The 25,251-nt window shown below is 47.7% G+C and overlaps 1 protein-coding gene across 4 annotated transcripts; it reads left to right on the top strand.

Moving 5' to 3' along the window:
• Nucleotides 1-699: 699 nt before the first annotated feature.
• KCNAB2 (potassium voltage-gated channel subfamily A regulatory beta subunit 2) lies at nt 700-24,516 on the top strand (the record flags this gene model as incomplete). Of its 4 annotated transcripts, XM_081341343.1 has the most annotated exons (16): nt 700-777; nt 5,056-5,178; nt 5,561-5,602; nt 13,654-13,697; nt 13,846-13,883; nt 14,495-14,574; nt 15,131-15,175; nt 15,693-15,737; nt 16,497-16,540; nt 16,954-17,040; nt 19,422-19,507; nt 20,174-20,294; nt 20,731-20,825; nt 20,914-21,034; nt 21,357-21,445; nt 21,876-24,516. In XM_081341343.1, 15 exons carry the CDS (start codon nt 5,102-5,104, stop codon nt 21,963-21,965), a joined length of 1,104 nt encoding a protein of 367 aa, XP_081197469.1. In that variant the 3' UTR covers nt 21,966-24,516. The 4 variants fall into 4 exon arrangements, with proteins under 4 accessions (XP_081197469.1, XP_081197471.1, XP_081197470.1 ...); XM_081341345.1 differs by lacking the exon at nt 5,561-5,602; XM_081341344.1 differs by lacking the exon at nt 700-777 and having other exon boundaries at nt 5,037-5,178.
• Between the last annotated feature and the right edge of the window lie 735 nt (nt 24,517-25,251).

The following is a 25,251-nucleotide window of genomic DNA, read 5'->3' on the forward strand; positions in this document are numbered from 1 at the left end:
AACAGTATTCTAAACCTGCTTTTTTGGAACCTGGCCATTTTAAGGTGGGTCGACCTCCACTCTCATCAACGCTGGGTGGGGAATTCTGGGAGTTGAAGTCGACCCAGAATTAAAGTGGCAGAGATTGAAAAACACAAATACAGCTAGTCCTCGGCTTACGATCACAATCGAGCCCCAAATTTATGTTGCTAAGAGAGAAGTGTGTTAAGTGAGCTTTGGCCCATTTTACGACTTTTCCTTTGTTAAGTGCACATCTGCAGTTGTTAAATGAGTCTCACGGTCGTTAAGGGAACCCGGCTTCCCCGTTGACTTTGCTGGTCGAACGGTCGCAAAAGGGGACCACGTGACCCCGGGAGATGTTACACAACCCCAGATGGCCAGAACCCCATCCTGGTTTGCATCTGCCCCCGAGAGAGTCCAAGCCACGGTTTGCGATGGTTTGTCACGGGTCGCATCGTACCCCGCCTTTGCAAACCCCAACAGGACGGGGACCGTCGCGGCTTCCAGCAGCCAGGATGCGCCCGCGAGGATGCTGCGCCCCTGGGTACCAGCCCGGGGCCAGGGATGCAGGCGGCGGCGCTCATTGGCCGCGCCGCCCGCCGGTCACAGGGAGGCGCTCCCCGGCCTGCCAATGGCGGCCGAGGGCTAATTGCGTGCGGGCGATTGACGGCGCCGCCGGGCCAATGGGCGGCGCCGCCGGGCGGGCTCTCTTCGCACGAGGGGGAAGATGGTTTTTGATCCCGGCCAGCCGCTCCGCCGCCTCCGCCGCCGCCGCCGGTAAGATCGGGGTCCCCGGGGGGGCATGCGTGTGGTTGCTCCTTCCTTGGGGGGTGCAGCTCCTTTGGGGGGGCTGCAAAGGCCTCCAGAAGCGGGGGGGGACTTCAGGTGGGGAGGGGGTTGCAATGGGGGGGCGATTGCAGCAAAAGGCAACCCCAGGGGGGCGGAGGGGACTGCAAAACACCCCCTCCTCCCCCTCCCCTTCTTCCGTTTGCAAAGGCTGCAAAGCACCAGAGGTTGGGGTCCTCCCCCTCCCCACTGCTGCATCGCCCGTCGCCACTGCAGCAGCAGCAGCTTGGTGCAGGATGCATGCATGCATGTAGGCAGGAAGCAGCTGTCCCATCTCTGCTTTCTCCCCCCCCCCTTTTTAGCAGGTACAACTGCTTCTTGCAAAAAACAGGAACTGCAAGACCGGGAAAAGGGGGTGCCCCGCAGGGGAGAAACCCCCCAACTAGGAGGCTGAAGTTGGGAGCCTTGGCTGGCCCACTGTCTGTGGGGAGGGGCTGCCAAACGCAGGCGGGGAGGCCTTGCCCCTTTGCCTGCCTGCTGGCGGAAGGGGAGTGGTGGGGAGACCCTCCCCATCAATGCACAGAGGGGGATTTGGGGCTGGTTTCCGGATTTGACAGCTGCCAGCCGTAGTACGGAATTGACTAGCCAGTGCAAGTCAATTTCCAAATGGTGGTTTTGTTGCAAGGAGGGCCGTTTGTGGTGTGGTTGCAGGCTGCAAGGAGGAGGGAGGGGGGTCAGTGGGGACTTCCAGGGCGGATATTGGTGCAAAACGAAGGGGGGGGGAAGGAAGCTGACAGCTGCCACCTTCTTGACTGGCTGGTTGTGCGGTTGTGTGTTTGGCAATCGGTTGTGTGCTTGTATCCTTCCGTCCAAAGGAAAAAAGAAGGGAAGATTGGCATTGGTTGAGGAACATTGGGGGCCCTTACTGTGCAATCGCACACTTGGGGGATGTGTGCACACACGTGTGCAAGTGAGCCAAATGCCCCCTTTCCCTCCCCTCTCAATTTTGTTTTTCCTGGTGGGGAAAATGCTGTGTTTTAATAGCAGTAACACTTTTTAGATTAAATATCCTCCTAATTCCAGTCAGGGCAGAGACACCCCCATATTTGGGGGGATCAGATGTTGGATGAAATAAATGCAATGGGATTTGGTTCCCCCCCCCCTTGTTCTGTGGCTGATCTCATCTCTGCATGTCAGTGCAAGTCATAGCTGGTCCAGCTCCAGTCCTTTCACTGCATCTGACCCATCACCAAATTTTACCAGTTCCGCCGATTCTTCCCAATAACACTTAAGGTGTTTGACTGCTCCTCTCCTCATGTAAAATTAGTAATTTTCAGTCCCTGCCCCAGAGAACTTGCAATTTCTGTCCCTCTTGGAGGGAAAAACCCTTAAAAAGGGGTGTGCCGGTCATAATAACTAGGGTTAAAAAAATGCAATTATCTTCTGTAAAAAAAATATATATCTTCGCGTGTAATTCCCAGCAGAGCAATAGCGGCCGCAATTAATTAATTTTCTAAATGAATACTCTGCGGCCAATTAAAAAACCAGCTCTGGCCCTTTACTCTCTATCAGAATTGAATAATAAAAATAGAATATCAGAGGAGAAATTTCCAAAGGAGAAATTGGTCACTTAACACTTCTGTCAATACTGGTGTAGTCCTTGACTTACGACTGCAGTTTCCATCTCTGAGTGAGACATTGGTTAAGTGAGTTTTGCCCCACTTTAGGACCTTTCTCTTGCCACAGTCGCTAAGCAAATGACTGCAATTCTTAAATTATCAACACGGCTGGTAAGTGGATCTGGCTCCCCCATTGCCTTGGCTGGCCAGGAGGTCGCAAAAGGGGAGCGTGTGACAATGCAACCGTCATAAATGTGAGTCAGAAGCTTACGACTAGGATTCAAAATTCCGACGGTCGGACTTTCTCGGTGGTCACCTGTCCCTCGTTTGATTCATATGTTTCTTAGATTTCTTTACCACCCATCACAGTCATACGGCACCTTGCGATACAATAACACACTTCAAAAATGCCGAAAAGCTTTCAAAATCAGAATAAAAAGTTTTAGAAACCCCCAAACCAAGAGGATGGTTTTTGACCCACAGGGGAATCCTGGGTTCACTTTACGACCGCTGCGTTCGCTTCATGCCCGCCACAAAAACATAAACATTTATTGTTTTACAGTTTACTTTTTTTTTTTTTTTGCAACGCCCGGCAAAGCCAACCCCAACAGTTATGCAACTGTCGTGACACAGGACCGTAATGAATAGGTCGTAAGTCGGGGACTAGCTTTCCTTCCTTGCTTCTTCCCCCTCTTTGTGCAAAATGACAATGGGGGGGGTGTTAGAATTTTCACCCCACATCCTGTCCTGTACACACTAGAGTTGCATTTCTGACTTCAGCGCCAGTAAATATTGCGAGCGCCTAGCAGGAAACGACTCAGTTCCCACATCTGTCAGCCACATCTGGGGTAGGGTCTCCTCCCAGGCTGCAGTGGCGGGTTTTCGTTTCCTGGGTTTCGTGCAAGGGAGGAAGGAATTTAAAAAGGCTTCTGGCAGTAGAGCAGGCTTTCCTCGCGCTTGGGAGAGGGATCTAGGCGTGGGGAAGTGTAGCATGGGCTGGGGACTTGCAGTTGGGTGCCTGGCAGTTGCCTCTGCACAGGTCACAGTGAGAAGCCCCAACCCCAGAAGGACGCAAAAGGGGATCACGTGACCCCGGGATGTTGCAACTGTCGTAAGTATAAGTCAGTTGCCAAGCGTCTGAATTTTGATCACCTGCGACGGTCGTAAGTCTCTTTTCTCAGTGCTGTTGTAACTTTGAACGGTCACTAAACAAATCGTTACAGCCAAGGACTATCCGTGTTTTATCTTTTCAGTTTGAATATTAAGCAGCCAGCTTTGGACCTTTTGGTAACCGTCCTTAGCCAGCTAAAATGGACTTTACCTTGTTTAAACCAGGGTTTGTCTTGGGTGGGACTGGCTGGTTTGAAAAATGCTAGGTTGGTTTGAGCTTCAAAGTCGTGGTTTGTTTCTCTTTCTGATCACACATGTAAATCAATCTAATTCTAAAATGTTTTAAAATTCTCTAATGCAGCCACAGGGGTCTTTTCCACCTTCTACCAAAAAAATCGGCATTTCTGACCTTTTTTCTGTCTGATCTTTCTTTCTTTCTGTCTGATCTTTCTTTCTTTCTTTCTTTCTTTCTTTCTTTCTTTCTTTCTTTCTTTCTTTCTTTCTTTTCTTTTCTTTCTCTGCAAAATGCTAAAAACATAAATAGCTCTGCTGATCCCATTGAATTTTTTTTTTTGGCAGCCCCAACTCGGCGAAGGCCACAGCTGCGTCCCAAAAGCTGAATCGCTCAGCGCAAATAATGCAGCTGTGAATGTTTTCTGGATAGGGGAAAGAACACAAGAAGGAAAAAATAAAAGAGTCCTTGACTTATGACCACTGCGGAGCCCCAGGATTCCTGTTGCTAAGCAAGAAAGTTCTTCAGTGAATTTTGCCCCCTTTTACGATCTTCCTGGCCACAGTTGTTAAGTGAGGAACCATTGTTAAATGAGGAACACACGTTCCTGTTTTGCAACCCCCGGACAAGCAACATCTCTGCAAAGTTGGCTCGAGAGCAGATCTTTCTGGAAAATATAGCCCTACCCCCACAATTGAGGGTTTCTGTTGCTAGGCAGGACAGTTAAGTGAGGTTTGCCCCATTTGTTAAGTCTGTCTTGTCTGTCTGTCTGTCGATCAATCAATCTATATCCATCTATCTGTTTATCATTTATCCATACATAAAGTCCATTCTCTCCATCTATCTAATGCATCCATCTTTTTATCCAATCTATCCATCTGCCTGTCTTACTTATCCATCCATTCATCCATTCTATCTGATTTATCCATTCTGTCTTATTTATCTATCCATTCTATTCATCCATCCATAATTTGGGGCAGAATCCTGTATTTTTTAATAGCAATTTGCAATTTTAACTTGGAGGCTAAGCGGTCTGCAGTGCTCTCTCAAGGATCATGACTGCTTGGAGGCAGTTCTGGATTGCCAGTGATTTTATCTGTTTTTTGTTAAATTGATTTGTGAATTGATTTTGCCTGGCAAAATCCGGCGTGAATATTCATGGGGTCTTTCTTTCTTTCTTTCTTTCTTTCTTTCTTTCTTTCTTTCTTTCTTTCTTTCTTTCTTTCTTTCTTTCTTTCTTTCTTTCTTTCTTTCTTTCTTTCTTTCTTTCTTTCTTTCTTTCTTTCTTTCTTTCTTTCTTTCCTGCAGTGGGTGCTGAACAAGATTCATCTGGATCCTGGAGGAGCTTGCCTCCATGTACCCCGAATCCACCACGGACTCCCCGGCCAGATTCTCTATCCGACAGACTGGATCCCCAGGTATGATTTACAGGTGAGTGTGAGCATCATCCAGCCATGTGTGTCGTTTGCAAATTGGTCCTGTCCGAGCGTGTTATCAAAAACAAAATGCAAATGAAGTACAATAATGTCAGTAGCACAGGATTTCCCCTCTCTAATTAAAAGATAATCAGAAATATCCAGGCTTCTTTTCTGTTGCAATTCCCACCTGCTCCACTTGGGGTGTTTGTTGACCCAAGACCAGGCCACCAACCGTAGAGTCTTGGATTGGAAGGCCAGAGCGTCTAGGGAGACAGTATGCGATTTGTCCAGAGAATTTGCCTCTTTCTTTACTGCTTTTCTTTTTTTAAAAAAAACCTGTGATTTGTGGAATCTCTCTTCCTTTCTTCCTTTCTTTCCCCTTTTGCTTTCCGAAGCGCTCGTTACGGAAGTCCGAAAAGACAGCTCCAGTTTTACAGGTAATTTTGTCCTTTTTTTCCTTTTTTTAAATCCTCTTGGTGGTTTCTGGGCTTCCAGAAATCAGGGATTCCCCCAAGAGGTCGACTCTGTTCCTCCGTTTGCCTTAACCGGCGTGCACGTCTCCTCTTTGGAAAATGAGATTTTTCTCACTTATTCTGTTGATGGCTGGTAAGAGTTTTTGCAGGGAAGGAGAGATCCAAATTATTAAACTCCAGGTTGTCGTCCTCATTATAAAAGTCCTTTTTACAGGCGGTTCTTGTCTTACGACCAAAATCGGGATGAAGAAGCTCCATCACTAATGCAATGCAGTTCTTAATTGAGTCGCACCCTGTTTTAGAACCATTTTTGCTGAGGTTGTTAAGCAAATCCAGCTTCCCCACTTGACTTGGGCTGGTGGGAAGCTGTCCGGGAAGGTTGCAAATCCCGGGACAGCACAAGTGTCATAAAGAGAGGCAGCCCCCCCCAATTGAGCCCAAGTTTCCATCTCTAAGCAAGGCATTTGTTAAGTGAGGTTTGCCCCATTTTACAACCTTCCTTGCCACGGTTGTTAAGTGAATCCTGCTTCCCCCCCATTGACTTTGCTTGTCAGGAGGTTGCAAAAGGGAATCACGTGACCCCAGGACGCTGCAACCGTCATAAGTACAGGCCTGTTGCCTCTGAATTTTGATCACATGACGGGGGAATACTGCAAGGGTCGTAACAGTGAGAAACGGCCAGAAGTCACTTTTCCCAGTACTGTTGCATCTTGGAATGGTCACTAAATGAGCAGTTGTAAGTTGAGACTGCCTATAAAACAAAAACTGGAGCTCGTCTTGCATCAGCGTATTCCCACCGCCGAATTCCCACACTCAGAAAAGTGGGGCAGCTTTGCGGAAGGTGCCAGGCGATGCATCAGGAGAGGCTCTGCCAACTAGCGGAGCTTCTGGGCACCTTCCCTCCTGTCCGTCAGCGCTGATGGGTTGGCAGAAGCCGGGCTAATTAGCTTTTCTCCACAGAGCGAGACCGGGAAGCTGTCCAGCATGTGTGAATCGGGGGGGGGGGGAAATGCATTAAGAGATGAGGGGAGGAAAAACAGAAGCGTCTCTCGTATCTTCCACCTTCTTTGTGGCCAAAGAGGCCGGGCAGATTGGTCATCTCTGTGTTGGCAGAGGGGGGACAATGGATGGAGGTGAAGAACTGACCTGGATATCTCGGCTTATTAGGATGGGCATCAGGAAGGATAGGCTTTGGGGGTCTTCAGAATGCGTCTCCTAGAGATGCCCGTGGTTGCGTTTTCACCCTGAACGGGATTTACTTGTCGTTTCAAATCGTGGGCTCCTGTCTGTCCCGGACCTTCCTCGCTCGTCTCATCCATCATCCTCTCTCGTTGTCTCCACCGTGGCCGGCCACAGGGCCGGAGAGCCGCCTCCGGCCAGCCTCTGACAGCAAGTCCCCGCTAATAAAAAGCGACCGATCCGTCAATCGATCCGCGCCTTCCATAAATCAGTTTCTTCTGCCAGAAGCTTTTTAGCGCGAGAGACGCCATTGCATAATTTAGCTCGGATCATCATAACCGACTTAATGGATTTCCTGCTAAATTCTCTCCGAGGCTCTCGGGGGGATTCGCAAATGCTTTTTGCAACTGGAGTGGACTTTTTTTCTCCTCCCCCCACCACTTTTGCATGCACGGCCACGCCTGTGCGCCGTTTTGCACCCGTCTGTGAGAGGGGGGAAAAATCTAATAATCGAGACGTTATCTTTTAATGAGCAGGCTCGCCAGACCCCAGGTGAGTGCGGACCTCCAGATAAGAAGGAAGCGAAGGGGGTTGCAGGTTAGATTTTGGGGAGTCACTGAGCACCCCAACACCGAGCTGTAGATATTTTGCTGGCTGGGCTTGGAGAGTAGCTTAATTGTATGCTTTTCTTGCCTTTTGGAGAAATTTCGGCTGCTTTCTTTTAAGGAAGCACCCAGGAGTTTTATAGGCTTTCTTTTTTATCCCGTACGGGAATTTGAGACACATTTTGCACATTTTAACTCTGGTTTATGGCACAGAATGGGATGCCCCCACCTCTAAGTAAACCAGATTTACTTAGATAAATTGGATACTTTTTTCTGTTCCTTTTCACCCTACAAGAAACTCAAGATTCCCAAACTTGGTGGGACGGCTGTACAATAGGCAAGCCTATTTTGTCTATCAGGATTGAGTTTCTGTTTATTTTTTTATTTTTTTGTGGGGGGGAAAGGATGGATGGGGTGTTTCCTGGAAACCCCCACCCCCCACCCCAACCTCATTATTGCCTCTCAGGTTAGCAGGAGAATGGTGGATCTGTGTGCAAAATGGTGCAATGCCTCGCTATTTCTATTTAATTCTCTCTTTTTTCCCCCCCTAACCAGCCAGGATTAATTTATCTTCATTTTTCAGTTGCAACTTTGAGCAGTCTGCTTGTCTTTTTATGATTTGGCTTTAATTAAAAGTCTCGCAGCCACACCTTGCAAACTTCTGGAAGACAATAGGTTCAGAAGTTGGAGGAGCTGCGATCCAGGGCAGGAGAGAAATTGGGTTGCAAACCTCAATTTTGCTCAAACCTTGCCTGGACAAGGGATTATTGTTGTTGTTTTTGTTGATCATTGCGTAGTCAGCCAGATCAACCAACCAACTTCGAACGGTCATTAAACAAAGTGTTATAAGTCGGATTACCTGTTGTGTTCTTTGCATCCATTTTGACCTCTACTATCCACATATTTCAGGCCAGGCTCTAAACAAATAGACGGATCTCTGTTTTTTAAATTCTGCACTCAGAATTGCAGCGAGATCCTTACAGATTATTTGAAAGTCTTGTTTTTTGCTTGTTTTCATCCCGTTTTAGCAAATTTGGTTCCCCTTTCTCCTTTTCTTGCCGTTCTTTCTTGCGAGGGACAGGTTGAATGCGCTAGGACAGCGTCCGATGGATTTGAAGTCGTAGATTGAAGGTGCAAACTTTAAAAAAACTTTTTTTTTCCTCCTGGTTGACGGCTTGGTTGAAATTAGCCGCCGGTAATTCGGAACCCGGGACCCCTTTGCATCCAGATGGCGTCCCTTGGTGCAAAGGTCTGCAAGCTTCCCCGCCCCCTTGTAAAAAACGGGCTGGGGAGTGTCACAGAGAATGTTGGGAGTTGAAGTCCACCCATCTTCCCAGTGGCGAAGTTTGAAAATACTGAGGTTTAAAGGCTGCTGCACCTCACAGGGAGTCCTCGGCTTAACGACCAAAATCAAAGCCGACATTTCCATTGCTAAGTGAGATAGTTAGCTGACTTTGGCCCCGTTTTACGCCCTCCCTGCCACCGTGCTTAAGCGAATCGCTGCAGTTGTTAATAACACAGCGGTTAAGTGAATCCGGGTCCCCACTTGCGTCTGCGTGTCGGAAGGTCGCAAAAGGGGAACATGAGTCTTTTGCCAAGCGACCAAATTTCAATCACGTGACCACCAGGGATGTTGCAGCGGTCGTAAGTGCGAGGAGCAGCCCTAAGTCCCTTTTTTCAAGGCCAAATGGTCACCCAAACCGTTGCAAGCCGAGGACTACCCATAATTGTTTTCCGCTCCGATGCTTGCAGTCTTGGTCACCAACCAGGCACTGGTGCGAGAGCCGAAGTGAAGGTAGGATCACCAGGCTGGCCGGGCCAGCAACCGCGGGGTGAGCGATCTAAGGCGACCCCCCCCTCTCGTCCCCGGACCCCGTGCAGGTCCCCCAGCCGAGCAGTACCATGCTGTCCATGACGTGCAGCGGCAGCCTGCGGAGCGTGGCCAGCCGCTCCCACTCCGAATGGGGCCTGCACCAGTTGCACCAAAGCGACAACATCGAGCTGCAGAAACTTAGGGAGGTCCGGGCAGTGGCCCAGACGCGGATCAGGGAAGAGTTTCTCCGGATGCACGGCCTGTCTCTGGACGAGTGCACGGCGCAGACAACGGGCATGAAATATCGGTAAGCCGCGCGGGGTTTTTTCCCCCCCCACGCTCGCGGTTCACCTTTGCAGACCTTATCCTTTGATATGTGGATTGGGGCCTGGGCAGGTTTTGTTTTTGAGGGGGGGGGGAGGTTTGAGGAAGTTTGGATTTTATCCCCAAGGTGCTTTTTCGCGAGGCAGCTGAACTTTGCTCATTTTAGTTTGATTCCCTTAGTTGGCCGATGATCTAGTGGAGGCGCTGATCCTCTCAACCCCTAGTGGATTGTGTTAATGGTTTAAGGGAAGATGGAAACAGTGCCAAGAATAAAATATATTTGGATATAAAACTTCTCAAATGTCCTTTTCTCCTCCGGACCTGTTCTGCTTTTTTTTTTTTTTTGCTACCAAGCGCTAGGCAGAAATATTGCTCCGCGTAATTATTTTTCCCCCCCCCCAATTGTGGGGAGAAAAGACCCGGCTTCTGATGTCACTTTCAGAGAAGAGAATTTGAGGGACATCTGCGAGGCGTGTTCTTGCACTTGGGGGTCGTGAAGAAAGAAGGAAAAACCAATAAAATAAATCAAAATGGAATTCTCATGCATCATAAGAGAGATTCCTTGTTTACATCGGTGGAGAAACATGGGGAAAATGACAATTTCAAGCATTTACCTGGGAAAATTGCAAGTATCCATAGACAACCTCAGGAGGATGGAGATAGAGAGAGAGACAGGTAGACAGAGAGATAGATGGATTGACAGATAGATGATGGATGGATAATAATAATAATAATAATAAAGTTGGAAGGGACCTTGGAGGTCATCTAGTCCAACCCCCTGTTCAAGCAGGAGACCTTATACCGTTTCAGACAAATGGCTGTCCAGTCTTTTCTTAAAAACTTCCAGTGTTGGAGCATTCACCGCTTCTGGAGGCAGGTTGTTCCACTGGTTAATTGTTCTAACTGTCAGGAAGTTTCTCCTTAGTTCTAGCTTGCTTCTCTCCTTGACTAGTTTCCCTCCATTGCTTCTTGTCCTGCTTTCAGGTGCTGGATGGTAGATATTGGTTGGGTGGATGGATGGATGGATGGATGGATGGATAGACAGGTAGATGATGGACGGATGGATACATGATAGATGGATAAATAGGTAGACAGATATAGATGGATGAGAGAAGGAGCAATTTATTTCTGAATTGTTTGTGTAGCTCCTTTGCTTGCCACTAGGTGGCACTGTCTGAACAGAGAAAATATATCTGGTTTTTTTAACATTTGCAATAAATAATTCTTGATAAATCCACAGTTTAGGACCTATCTTGCCAACCCTGCAGAGACAGAGCTTATGGCAGCTTCTAGGCAGTGCCAATGGGTAGTCCTTGATTTAACGACCAGAATTTCCAGGCAGTCCTTAAGCGAGTCACGCTCGATTCTGCAACATTTTTTTATCCTGAATTCTATTTCTATTCTGTATTTTGTTCTATCTTCTGTATTCTGTTCTCTATTCAACATTCTGTTCTTCTCTATTCTATTCAACGTTCTATATTCTCTATTCTATTCTATTCTATTCTGTATTCTACATTCTATCCTATATTCTATTTTCTATTCTGTTCTGTATTCTGTTATTTTATTTCCATCCAAGAAACTGGTTCCTCTGTTCCTACCCCTTCTATTTCCCTTCTCCTAAACTCCCAGCCACCAGCAAGGCTGTCAAATTGCCCATTTTTCCTTGGAGTGCGGGGGAGGGGGGGGAAAGAAGGGATTTCCAAAGCTTTAGGTGCCGTTTTTGGACACCATGTCCAGATGGCACAGCAGAGGATGCCTCTTAATTCTCACACACACACAAACACACACAGAGACACAAACACACACACACGCACACAACCTTTTTGCAAGAGGCATCGGGGAGCCAAACCCCCCTGCCGGGCACCTGCTTTGACTCGGAGGGCAGAACCGCCATGAATATTGCATTTCCTTCCCCGACTCGCCATGAATATTGCAGATGTCTCTGTTTATGACTCTGGGTGCATGGAAGGACATTTAGAAAAGTGTTGGATTACAGGCTTCCTAATAAGGCTTGATATATTATTCATCTCTTGCAAATAAATAAATTAAAAAAAAAACAAAACAGAAAAGTCCTTAGCAGGGGGCGAAGGGAGCCAGCCTCTGCTTGCCGCTGAGAAATTCAAAATAAAAATTGGCAAAGCCTCACTAAGAGCAGAGAAGAGAAGGGAGAGAGGTTTTCTGGGTTTAGAGAGGGAATTGTTTTGGGGTGGGGCGTCCTGTGCGATCTGCCTGTTACAAATTATCCAAAGAAAAATAAGAGAGTCGGAAGGGACCTTGGAGGTCCTCTAGTCTGACCCCCTGCTCAAGCAAGACACCACGTAGACCATTTCAGAGAAGTAACTCTGTCTAGTCTCTTATTAGAAGCCTCCAGTGACGGAGCACCCACAACTTAACAACTGCAGGGGTTCACTTAACAACCGTGGACAGAAAGGTTGTAAAATGGGGCAAAACTCACTTAACGACCGTCTCATTTAGCAAGGGAAATTTCAGGCTGGATTTGTGCTAAAGGAATACCTGTATGTAATTATTATTATTTCCCCCCCCCCCTAATTATTCAAAAATCTTTTCGCGGAGAGGAAAACCGTGCTTTGCAAAGCTTCTGCACAGGAAGAAGGGAAGGAGACAAAAAAAGGAGGAGGAAGGGGAGGGGAGGGGGAGGAAAAGAAGAGTGGAGAAGAAGAGGAAAAGAACGGAGGAGGAGAGAAAAGGAGGGGGAGAAAACCTAGGGGGGGCAGAGGCTGCCTCCCCCCCCGAGACCCCGCTGCCTGCCTGTTCTTGACCTGCAGCTTTGCTTCCTCCGTGGAGGGGAGGAGCAGCGGGAAGACGAAAGAGCCCAGCCCGGCATGAAAGGACAGCTTGTGTCTCTCCGGGGTGTGTGTGTGTGTGTGTGTGTGTGTGCCTGCGCGCACCAGGCTTGCGGTCTCTCTGGGCGCGCAGGAGCAGCCGTGCGTGGCAGAGGGCTTCCGACTCGGGGAAACATCCCTGCACCAGCTGCCTCTCTGGCCACAAGCCGGACGGATCCGGCATTCGCACAACCCTCCTTTTTTCCGGAGCTGCCCCCCACCGCAGCCGGGGTGAGGCCTCCGAGGGGCTGCCCCCTTCCTCCTTTGACTGGACCCCTCTCCTGCTGCTTGTCCCGTCTGAGAAAGGGATTTTTTTTGCCCCCTGCCATTCCCTCTCTGAAAGGGCACTGGCTGGGTGGCCGGCATGCAAGTCTCCTTTGCCTGCTCGGAGCACAACGTCAAGAGCCGGAGCACAGAGGAGCGGCTCAGCCGGCAGAATGCAGGGAGCCCCGGGGCCCGGGGCCGCTTTCGGGCCGTGGCCATGGTGGCCCAAAGCCTCGGTCAGCTGTCCACCCCGAGCGTGGCCCCCACAGGCCCGGCAGCCACGAAGCAGCCCGGCATGAAGCACAGGTAGGGGGGAGAGCGGGCAGGGGGGTTTCCCCCGGCAGGAGGTCCTCGACTTAACAACCGCGACGGAGCCCCTAAATTTCTGTTGCTAAGCAGAGATGTTTTGCTCTGTTTTATGACCTTTCTGGTTGTTAAGTGAATCCACTGCGGTTGTTAAATGAGTCACTTGGTGGTTAAGTGAAAGTCGCAAAAGGGGATCCCGGGAGTCAGCTGCCAAGGGAATTTTGGTCACTTGACCTTGGGGGTGCTGCAACAGTCGTGTGAAAAAGGGTCCAAGGTCCCTGTTGCCACGTCAAACGGTCGCTAAATGAACTCTTGCGAGTTGCCACGTGTCTGAATTTTGATCCCACGGGGATGCCACAAGGGTCGTAATTGCGAGGCACGGTCGTAAGTGTGAGGAGTAGGTCGTACGTCAGTGCTGTTGTAACTTGGAACGGTCGTTAAATGAATAGGAATTGGAGTCGAGGATTACCTGAAATGGGTTTTTTCTCCCCAGATTTTCGCAGTGTCGGTTTAAAGACCCATCCACAAGGAGTGCTCCTTGCCCAGGGCACGCTGGGTGTGTTTGTGTGTTTTGCACAGATCGGAGTTGCCAAGACATCTGTTCCTTGCAAGCCAGCATCAGAGCACAATCGCCAGGAAACAATCCTCTTTTTCACCTGCTTGTCTCTGTGTGTTTTTCAGAAACCTCGGGAAGTCTGGACTGCGGGTTTCCTGCCTCGGCTTAGGTGAGTGAACGCGGGTGCGAGGGAGTTTTTGTGGGTCTCCTGTGTATCCCCTTAAATCCAATTCTACCCGTTCCTGGCGTAGTAATCCTAATCAACTTATTTAATTATTAAATAAAATATTGATTTTTGCTCCTTGGCTCTGCTGTAGGAACATGGGTGACTTTCGGGGGACAGATAACAGATGAGGTGAGGATTTTTTTGCCACTTAGTTTTTTAGGATTTCATTTTTGTATGTTTTGTGGTTGGTCAATGAAAGAGCCTTGGTGGAGCAGTGGGCTAATGCCTCCTTAAGTAACACCATCTGCCTGCAATTAGTGCAGGTTCGCATCCCACCAGGCTCAAGGTTGACTCAGCCTTCCATCCTTCCCAGGTAGGTAAAATGAGGACCCAGATTGTTGGGGGCAATAAGCTGACTTTGTAATAATGCCGCTTGGGGTGTGTGTGAAAGCCCTAATAAGCAGGCATATACATAGAATGAAGGCTACTGCTAAGTTTGTAAAGCCGCCCTGAGTCTTCGGAGAAGGGCGGGATATAAATGGAATTAAAATAAAAAAATAAATTAAATATTTTATTTTTAAAAAAATATTTTATAGCTGATTTTATTTTTTTATATTATTTAGAGCTTTGTGGTTTATTTTTATTTTATTATTTTTAGATTTTATTTTGCCTTGTTTAAGTTTAATGGGAGGGACTCGGGCCCCTTGAAACCTCACATCCCTCACATCCCAGGTGGTGAGACTAGCAATCGTAGCTTGTTCGGCTAGGCTCCCGGGATCCCATCTGTGTCTGTCTTGCAGGTGGCTGAGCAGCTGATGACCCTCGCATACGAGAACGGCATCAACCTTTTCGACACGGCTGAAGTCTACGCTGCAGGGAAGTAAGTCTGGCACGCTCCTGGCTTGCGTTCCTCGTGGGAAAGGGTGGAAGAGAAGCATTGGACACAGCAGTTACAACCTCGCTAAACAAAGAGTTGTAAGTGGATAACTATCCATTAGACTGGTGTTTCTCTTCCACCCTTTCCTACTGGCCTGCCGCGCATGGCTGTCGTAAAGATGGTCAACCTCGGCTGAATAGACTCTGGGCAGCTTATAAAATGGGGGGGGGGGGAGAACAGCAGAAAAATATTTTGTGGTTCTTCTTCTCACCCATTCGTGTTTCTGCAATTGGATCATCCTGCAAGGAGTCTGTTTGGTCCACTGATGTGTCTCTGGACGAGTCTGCATTCTCTTCCTAAATTAAGAAGAGGACGCGACTTGGGGGCAGCTCCCGATGCCAAGTCACAAATATTAACCCAGATCTTAAAATCCTTCCGTCCTCTTTTTTTCTGAGCCAAAAAGCCTGACCTGCTTTTTGCAGAGTTCCCCCCGCACTGCTTTTTATCAGCTCCTGTTCTCTCTCTCTTTCCCCCCCCCTTTTTTTTTTCTATTCCGCAGAGCTGAAGTCGTCCTAGGCAACATTATCAAAAAAAAAGGATGGAGGTAACCACTTTTCCTGCAACCAAATTCCACTTTTGCGTGAGCGTTCTTCAGTCTGCTGCCTTTCATGGCCTCATGTGGACTAGAATCTTGATAAAGGAAACTTAATCAGTGGAACAACCTGCCTCCAGAAGTTGTGAACGCTCCAACACTGGAAGTTTTTAAGAAGAGAAAGGACAGCCATTTGTCTGAAATGGTATAGGGGTATCCTGCCTGAGCAGGGGGTTGGACTAGATGACCTCCAAGATACCTTCCAACTTTATTATTGTTGTTATATCAAGACTACAAAACATACTTAGAATTTTAGATAAGCTTTCCTCAGTGGGGGGACTTCAGTTCTCAGAATTCCCAGCCAGCTGGGAGTTGAAGTTCGCTCAGGCTAAACGGGAACTGACATTGGCTATAGAGGTAGTGAAAACAGCCCTGCAGGGTGGGCCTGTCTCAAATCAAAGCAAAGCAAAATTGGAGCATTGAGCGCTGTTTAATCCGTGTTCCTCTCTTGTTGTTTTTTTCCTTCTAGACGGTCCAGTTTAGTGATCACAACCAAAATCTTTTGGGGAGGGAAGTACGTATTATTTTATTTACTATTTTATTCCATTTACTGAAATGGATTTTTTCCATTTTTTCCCCCAGAAGTTACGTTGCAGGGTGTCATTTCTGCCACTGCGGGAAGAAAAGTGAGCCTCTGAGAATGCAAAGAGTGCCACGCTGTCCTGGCCAGCCAGTTTTCTCTCCTTCCAAAATAATAATAATAATAATAATAATAATAATAATAATAATAATAATAATAATAATAAGGGAAACGACTAGCACGCATGTGCGGGGGAACCTTTACCTTTACCTTTAATAATAATAATAATAATAATAATAATAATAATAATAGGGATTTGGCATACAGGTAGCCCTCAAGTTACAGGCATAAAAAAGGCCGCCCAGGACGGTTGTAAGGCCTAGTGGTTGTAGAAACAGGCCGTTCACACAAATATCCAGATTTTATGATGTTTTTGCGGTGGTCACTAAGCGAACGCAGTGTTAGAATTGCAAAACTTGTTCACCAGGAATATAGTTTTACCTAAAAATGGAAGCGAGTGAATTTTTTTTTTTCATAAAATGTGTCACTGCAAGTCGTTAAGTGTGGTTGTGTTGCCCAGCCACCCCCCAAGTGCAATCATTTGACAAATGGCTGGGGCGCTGTCACAATTTCGGATCCAAGCCGTAATTCTCCTTTTTCAGGCGGGCTGTAACTTTGAATCATCGCTAAGTGGGCGGTCGTAAAAGGAGGACAGCCTGTTTTATCACGTCCTTCTCTTTCTTCTCTTCCCAGAGCCGAGACAGAAAGAGGCCTGTCCAGAAAGCACATTATAGAAGGTAAATGTCACTTCCTTCCATTCTCCATCCCCAAAATGTAATTTCTGATCCAGAAATGGGTCCGAATGTCGACCTCGTGACCAAGGCACGTTGCAACGGTCATAAGTCTGAAAAAACTGTCCCAGGTGGCTTTTTTCAGTGCTGTCGTAAGTCTGAACAGTCACTAAACGAACAGTTGTAAGTCGAGGACTTACGCTTAACCACTGGGGCAAGATAGGTCATAAAACGAGGCAAAACCCGCTTAACAACTATCTCTCTTAGCGATGGAAAAATTGGGTTGAGTTGCAGCTGTAAGCCGAGAACTTCCTGTATTTCCTGAGCAAGCGAGGAGCCGTTCGAAAACGGAGTCTTACTTTATTTTTAATCATTTTATTGCAAGGGGGAGTGACGTTTCTCTCTCCCCCCCCCCCCAGGTTTAAAGGGCTCCCTAGAACGGCTGCAGCTGAATTACGTGGATGTGGTATTTGCCAACCGGCCAGATCCCAACACCCCGATGGAAGGTAAGATCTAATTTAAACATATTTTTAGATAAGATTAAATCTATTTTTAGATGAAGATTAAATGTATTTTAAGATAAAAGAGAACAGAAGGGTTTTCATTCCACGGTTAACCTAGGAGAGGCCTTTAAAAAATGAAATACACACCACCTGCCGCTTCTGGCCTTTTAAAAGGTTCACTGGCCATACGGCCAGCCCTCGCCTTACAACCGCTTATTTAGCAACCGTTCAAATTTGGCACTGGTAAAAGTGACTTACAACGAGTCCTTGCCCTTAACCCTCGCAGCATCCCGTCATCCTGATGAGACGGTTGCCAACCGTTGCATTTAGGACGGTTGAAGCATTGGGGAAGCCAGCGGGAAATAGCCAGCCACCGTGCGACCCCCGGGATGCTGCAAACAGGCACCCAAATCGCAATCCTGTGGCCTCGGGTGAAACGCTGCGAGATTCATAAGCACGAGGACCGGTTTTAAGTCCCTTTCTTATACCCCGTCGTAAGTTGGAACAGTCTCTGAACGAAGAGTTGCGCGACATAAATTTAACGAATCGTCGTAAGTCAACCTCTGCCTCGAAGGAGCAACTTGACCCGGCCAGCAGGAAGCCAAGGACGCTGTGAAGGGCAACAGGGCCCCGCTAGCGTCCTTGGCCAAAGCATTCGGGAATCGCTGGAACGCTTAGTGGAGCTGGCCTCTCTCTCCCGGCGGAATTAGGGGAGGGGGCTGCTCCTCTCCCACTCCCCGGATGACCAGGAGGGTTCCCGCTCTAAACTCCTCCCTCTCTCTAATCTGTTTTCTATCACCAGGGACCCCCTTTAGTTCCAAGTCGCGAATATTCGTCATCGAAGGTACCCGTCCTTTGATTTCACTGCATCCCAGCGGCATTTTATGGGACAGACATCCCCAGCTTTTCTTTTCTTCTTTTCTTTATTTTTCCTTTCCCTTCTTTCTTTCTTTTTTTAACTCCTCGTCCCCCTTTTTCGCTTTGGAGACTTTTCATTCTGATTGGCAGAAGCTCCCCTTCCTCCAAGGATGAGTGATTCGCCATAAAATGCCAAAGGACGCAAAGAATGAAAAAGGAATATCAAAATGATAACGATTGCCCTTTTAGTTAACATCTTGCAAGCAACATTGAAAGCACAAAACGCTTTATTTGGGGAAAAAAAAGGTTTGGGGTCCTTTCCTTTCTCTTTCCCTAACGGCCTCTTTTCACTTCCTTCCGGCCCTCTGTGCATGCCTCCGGTCTATCATTTGGAACACTCACGCAGATTTATGGCAGAGGACCAGTAATTCTGCATTTATGCACTTCCTTGAGAAACTGGCTAGGCTATAATCAGGTTGGGCAGCTTGTAGGCGCAAGCTGGCTGTCGCATTAAGCCATAAAAGCTTGCTTAGTTCGACATTGTCCGTTATGTGATTTGATGCGAAGGCAACCCACCGTGTTTCACGGTGCGTGAAGTGTGACCGGTGGCCTTTCCCCAACCCGTGTGGTCCTGCTCAGCAACTTCCCCCCTGGGTGAAGGAGGCCATTCAGAACAGAGACACTCTTAGTAAAGTGGGACGAGGTTCCCCCCCCACCCCCATCATTCCTGGTCACCCAACCTTGAAGCATCTGTTCCTCGGTTAGACGTCCGCTGGAGAACATCTGCCATTTCCACGCTCAGCATCGGGATCCGAAATGGATACCCAGGGGGACGTGTCCACCATGTTTCCGGACCTTCGTTGAGGTTGATGACCATTACGTAGAATGTTCTGGAGCTTCTTGTGGCTAGATGCCCTTCTTGGGAGATCCCTTTGGAAGATCCCTCTCTCCACCCCTCAAAGCCCTCCCTCTAAGAAGGAGAAGAAAATTCCCGATACTTAGAACAATGAACCAGTGGAACAGCCTGCCTCCGGAAGTTGTGGGTTCTCCCAACACCGGAGGTTTTTAAGAAGAGACCGGAGAGCCATTTGTCTGAAACGGAGCAGGGGGTTGGACTAGATGACCTCCAGGGTCCCTTCCAACTCTATTATCCTAACCTATCCTATTTTCTGTTCCTATCCTGTCCTCTCTTTTGTTTGCTTCTTATCCTTCCCGGCTCCTCGTTTCCATCTGTTGGGTCCAAAGAAAAGACACCTCAACCCAACCAGCCATTTCACAGCCATCCCGACTGGATTTTCTCGCGGGAAAGGCCTCCCGTTTCCTCCGATTTTCCGAGGCCTCGATTTGCATTGCTTGCAAGATGTCGCCCGATCTCCTACCCCGTCCCCTCCTTTCCTTTCCCTCCCGTTTGATGTTGTGGCCTTGATTTCAGTTGGAGGGCCTGTTTGTTTTGCCGCTCTTCGGATTAACCACTTCCCCCCCCCTCCTCCTCTCTCTCTGTCGTCTGGTTCCTTTCCTTCCCCCAGAGACCGTGCGGGCCATGACCCACGTGATCAACCAAGGGATGGCCATGTACTGGGGGACATCGCGATGGAGCTCCATGGAGATTATGGTACGGACCTCCGGCCAGCTCGCGCCCGTGATTAAACGCTTGCCAATCCGATCAGTTAAGGGAAAAAAAGTCATTTTTCTTGTTTAATTCGATTTCGTCCAGGTAGAGAACAAGCCAGGTTAGGGATTGGAAGTAGCGAAACGAGGCATGGCACCGCGGACAAAATCAAAAACTTGCTCATCTTCCCCAACGATTTTTCTTTGTCCAGGTGCTGCATTCGTCCCGTTTCTCCTCCTCCGATAGACATTTTTTTCCGCTCCCTTTACCTCGGCGTTCTGCCCGCCACATTTCCACAATACGTGGAGGTTTTTGTGCAAGGCCCCCTCTTTAAAATCCAGAGTTACAGGCAGTCCCCGACTTAACAACAGTTCATTTAGTAACCGTTCAAAGTTACAACGGCACTGGAGAAAGACACTTAGGACCGTGACCGTCACAGCATCCTCACGGTTATGTGATCAAAATTCAGAGACTTGGCAACTGGCTCATATTTGTGTCTCGGGTTCACGTGATCCCGTTTTGCAACCTTAAGTCCAGCAGCTTTGGGACAACCAGGACCTGGATGATGGAGAATCTCCTTAGACATTTGTCCTCCATACCTAACTTAGTTAATGACGGATCCCTTCTTCTCCGTCTTTCCCATGTTCTAAGTTGCTCTCATCCTTGCAGGAAGCGTATTCGGTAGCTCGGCAGTTCAACCTGATCCCTCCGATTTGTGAGCAAGCCGAATATCACATGTTCCAACGGGAAAAGGTTGAAGTTCAACTTCCAGAACTTTTCCACAAAATCGGTGAGCCCCCTCCCCCATCAGTTGCATGCCGCCATCCCTGCACCCAAGCAAAAAACAAGAGTTAGAAGGGTCCTTGGAGGTCTTCTAGTCCAACCCCCTGCTCAAGCAGCAAAACCCTGTTCTTTAGCTTCCCTCTATTCAGGTTGTACGAATCTAGCCGATAAAATTTAGTTGAACGGTGGGCGATCAAAAAGAATGAGTTCAAAATGGGGGGGGGGGAGAAAACAACCTAGAGAAGCACCACGAGGAAATCCCTTTCCATTGTGGTCATAAGTTGAGGACTGCTTCTGATCCAGTTCCTTACAATCGGGCTTAGCTTCCTTCCGGTGCTCAAGGAAACCAAGAGGGCTTAGCTTCCAATTCCTTGCAATCCGACTTTGCCGTCACTCGACCGTTACTCGGCCTCTCCGCCATCTTTTTTTCCTTCCCCTCCCAGGCGTGGGGGCCATGACGTGGTCCCCGCTGGCGTGTGGCATCGTTTCGGGGAAGTACGACGGTGGGATCCCACCCTACTCGCGAGCGTCGCTCAAAGTAAGCCTCCTCCTCCTCTTCTCCACTTTTGACTCCCAGGAGGGCGAAGCGTCAGTCACGGCCGCCCGTCTTCTTCCTCCCGTCTTAGGGTTACCAGTGGCTGAAGGACAAGATTCTCAGCGAGGAAGGCAGACGGCAGCAAGCGAAGCTGAAGGAGCTGCAAGCAATCGCCGAAAGGCTGGGCTGCACCCTCCCACAGCTCGCCATTGGTAAGTGGGGGCTGGCCTTCTCGTCCAACTTAACAGTTGCAGTGATTCACTTAACAACTGTGGCGAGGAAGGTTGTAAACTGGGGCAAAATTCACAACTATCTTGCTTAGTACTGGAAATTTTGGGCTGAATTGTGATCCTAAGTTGATCGTTACCTCCATCCTGTTCCTCGCGGCCATTCTCTCCCCTCTACGGTTTTTGTAAATTGGGTGGGTGGGGGAGGAATCTGATGTGACTCCTAATCAAAGCTTAAATCAGATTTTGCCCCTTGGTAAAATCTTGCCTGCCACTCTTCTCTTAACAATTGTGCGTTTCTCCCCAGCGTGGTGTTTACGCAACGAGAGCGTCAGTTCGGTCTTGCTAGGAGCCTCTAACGCAGATCAACTGATGGAAAATATTGGAGCAATACAGGTGAGAAAAAGGGGGGTCTTTTAAGGCAGGGGGTGGAAATTAAAATATTAAAATTAAAAATTAAAATTTATAGATATATATATATATAAACTTAAGAAAGGCTAAAATGCCTGCATATTTTACAGATCGCCGTGTCCTCAGGAGCTGAGCCAAAAATTTCAGACTCTATCTATCTATCTATCTATCTATCTATCTATCTATCTATCTATCTATCTATCTATCATCTATCTATCTATCTATCTATCTATCTATCTATCTATCTTATCTATCTATCCTTCTACCTATTATCTATCTATATAAATCATATATATACAGAGAGAGAGAGGAGAGAGATAATTTTAAGAATGTTTTTTTCCAGATGGAGGCCACCAAGGATAAAGAGGTGAGAATACAAATTTATGCTACCTTTAATTTCATCCTTTTTCAACAGGTTCTTTCCAAACTCTCATCTTCGATTATCCATGAAATCGATAGCATTTTGGGCAATAAACCTTACAGCAAAAAGGACTACCGCTCTTAATAACGGAGGGGACATTGGGACTGATCCTCCCGCCTCTCTCTCTCTCTCTCTCTCTCTCTCCTGTTTGCTTGCTTTAAAGCTTATTCCGAAGAAGCCAAGCGAGCACGACCCAGTTTGCATCCGAGAATTAAACCCGCCACGCCTGGAGACGTTCCCAGAAAAACCTTGTTTTCCAACGTGGCCAGAACATGTGTAGGCCTTTTTGCTTTTTTTTTTTTAAATCCCCTCTTTTTCTCCCCTGAATGCAAGAAAGAACACGTAGGGAAAATGTCGCGTGGATAATCTGGACTTCCAACGCTTCCTTTTTTGCAACGGGAAAGCAAATTTTCAGCAGTGGTTTTTTTTTTCTTCCCCCGTTCCAAAAAATAACTCTAAGGCACAAGTGTCCGTGTTTTAAAATGTTATCTAGACTTCATACATCCCCCCCAATGCCCCATCCCACCCCCATTCGCTTATGGGGAACTGATGCATGCATCCTTCCCCAAACCACCACCCCTTCCTTACATGGTTTATTTTATTTTAAGTCTGAAAAGAAAAAAAGAGATTTTTTTTTATTTTTTTGAGACAGAAATCATTTTCTGGGACGGTTTCGTATATGAAATGGTGCCCAGTTTAGGGCTTTCGACAACAGAAATGGCTCCATCTGGCCCCCCCTCCCCAGAAAGGTTTCATTTTCCCAGAAATATTTATCTTTGTTTCCAATATTTCAAGGAGAGATTCGCCTTCCCGGGCACCCTGAATTTTTTTGGTGGGGTTGTGTCCCCCCAACTCTTGCTTTTGAGAATGGCTCCGACAAAATTCTCCTTGCCTTTTGAGGAACTGATGGCTCCTTTGTGGGAATTTGCATGGCTGCTTTGGGGGGGGCACCCCCTATTATCTGCCCCTCCCCAAAAGAGGTCCATTAGTAGCTCCTCGTGCCTTAGCAAAATTCAGGAAATGTAAAATCTTAAAGGGTGGGGCGAAGAGTCAGATCCCGTTAAAAAGGCCTGATTGAAAACGTCCATCTTTCTCTTCCCCCCCCCCCGCCAAAAAAAAAACAAATTCCTCCTCCTGTGAGCTTGAGTCAAAACTTGGGTTAAAATGGCTTTAAAAACGACATTTTTTTCAATACGCATTCCTTTTTTTAAAAAAAATCCCCTTTTTGCTAACTGGGTTCCCCTAAATACAAATATTCCTCAACGACAAGGGAGCCCAACATTTCTACCGCTAAGCAAGACGGTTGTTAAGTGAAAAGTTTCCTGTAACTTTTAAATCCAGTATTTCCCTGCTTCTGAAATTTTTCTTCACTGGACCTGCTTTGTTGCTGGGCAGCTTTGCTGCTGCATTTTCAAGATCACGTAAAGTGTGTTAGTACCGCTTTACAAAACCTTGGCAAGGCCACACTTGAAATACGGCATCCAGTTTTGGTCGCCACGATAGAAAAAGCTGTTGAGACTCTAGAAAGAGTGCAGAGAAGAGCAACGAAGAGGATTAAGGGACTGAAGGGTGAAAAAATACGAAGGACGGTTGCAGGAATTGGGTTTGGCTAGTTTAATGAAGAGAAGGACTAGGGGGTACATGATAGCCGTCTTCCAGTATTTGAGGGGCTGCCCCAAAGAAGAGGAGGGGGTCCACCTATTCTCCAAAGCCCCTGAAGGCAGGACAAGAAGCAATGGATGGAAACTAATCAAGGAGAGAAGCAACCTGGAACTAAGGAGAAACTTCATAACAGGACGATTAACCAGTGGAATGCCTTGCCACCAGAAGTTGTGGGTGCCCCATCACTGGAGGTCTTCAAGAAGAGACTGGACAGCCATTTGAGCAGGAAGCTGGACTAGAAGACCTCGAAGGTCCCTTCCAACTCTGTTATCCTGAATTAACCTCTTTGGAGGGTTGGCACAAAACTAACCCAGGCATGATCCTGGTTAAGCATCTTGTGCAAACACGCGGCAAGCTGAGGGCTGCAGGGTGAGGCTTTTCAAGCCCACCTGGGTCTCATCTTGAGACCCCATCTGCAAGTGAGAAGGATGAGTTTGATCCCAATGTGTGAACTTGTCCGTAGACCCCAGTTAACTGCCTTGTGCCCCTGCTTCTCTGAAACACCCCCCCCAAAAAAGGCCATTCCGATCTCTCTCTTAACTCTCCTTTCTTCATCCACCTCCGATCTAGATGACCCAGATAATCTCTTGTAGGGGACAAGGGCGACGCAGGGTGTCCGTGCCTGTGCTATCTCAGTTGTATTACCTATGTTGGCCAACCAGGTTCAGGAGATGGGTGGGGAGAAGGCTCTTTTGAGTTGGCCCTGAGTACATCCAGGTTTTGTGTGTTGTCTTTGTGTAAATAAAAATCTGTGTTATTATTTTTTTGGTTCCTCCCCAAATTTGTTAAGTTCCCCCCCCTACAAATGACAAACCACAAGTCTCTAATACACAGCATATATGATTGTAATTATTCCCAAACTTAATTGCGTAACCTGAACGTCTGCATCCTGCTTGTTAACAAAGAATCTGGACCGTTAAGACAACCAACTGCTGTATTTACGGAATGAACGAACAACTAGCTAAATAAAATCAGGCCTTATTTGAGCAATGGTGTTCCGGCAAACTTTTGTGGTGTTTTTGAGTCTTTTTTGGGGGGAGGGGGGTTCTTGAGAGTTAAGAAGCAGAGACCCTGGCTACTGCTTGGATGGGGCACCACCAGGAAATCCTCTGAAACATTCTGGAAGGAAACAAGTAGGAAATCAATTCTGTATTTTGGTTAAGTATGTTGGGTGGGGGAGGAGAGATGATGGCATTTGGGACCAGTGCAACCCATAAAGGGTAACATACTGCCCTCTGGCGGCTAATTTGGGGTAGTTCAGCTGCCGAGAGTGGATGTTGCCCTCTGGCAGACATGTTTAGCCACTGCAGCTAATAGAAGTGAAATACTTTGGATATTCTGTTCTCAATATGTGTACAATTCTATTCAAGGGTCTTTGGTCACATGCTACCCCTGGTGGCCAATATGGGTACTGCAACATACAGGAACAGCTTTCTTGGGGAGAAAGGAAATGGGGGTGGGGGGAGGGGCTGGTTAAAAATGCTCATAATGTCCTTGTATTCAGCATCTGCAGGGGGGAGGATTTTTCCCAGGAGGACAGCTCCAGCATCTTGAGAGAGCCTCCCCAGTCAGAGGCAGTCCACCTTAGCCAGCAGGGAAAACACACTCAAACAGGTCTCCGTTTAGGCAACTCTGCAAAATGGGAAAACCCAGCTTCCTCATCCCCGCTGGGAAGGGCCTCTGAGACAAACCCCCTGCCTCAATGGAG

This window comes from Vipera berus, assembly GCF_964194415.1.
Source record: "Vipera berus genome assembly, chromosome: 17".
Taxonomy (NCBI): domain Eukaryota; kingdom Metazoa; phylum Chordata; class Lepidosauria; order Squamata; family Viperidae; genus Vipera; species Vipera berus.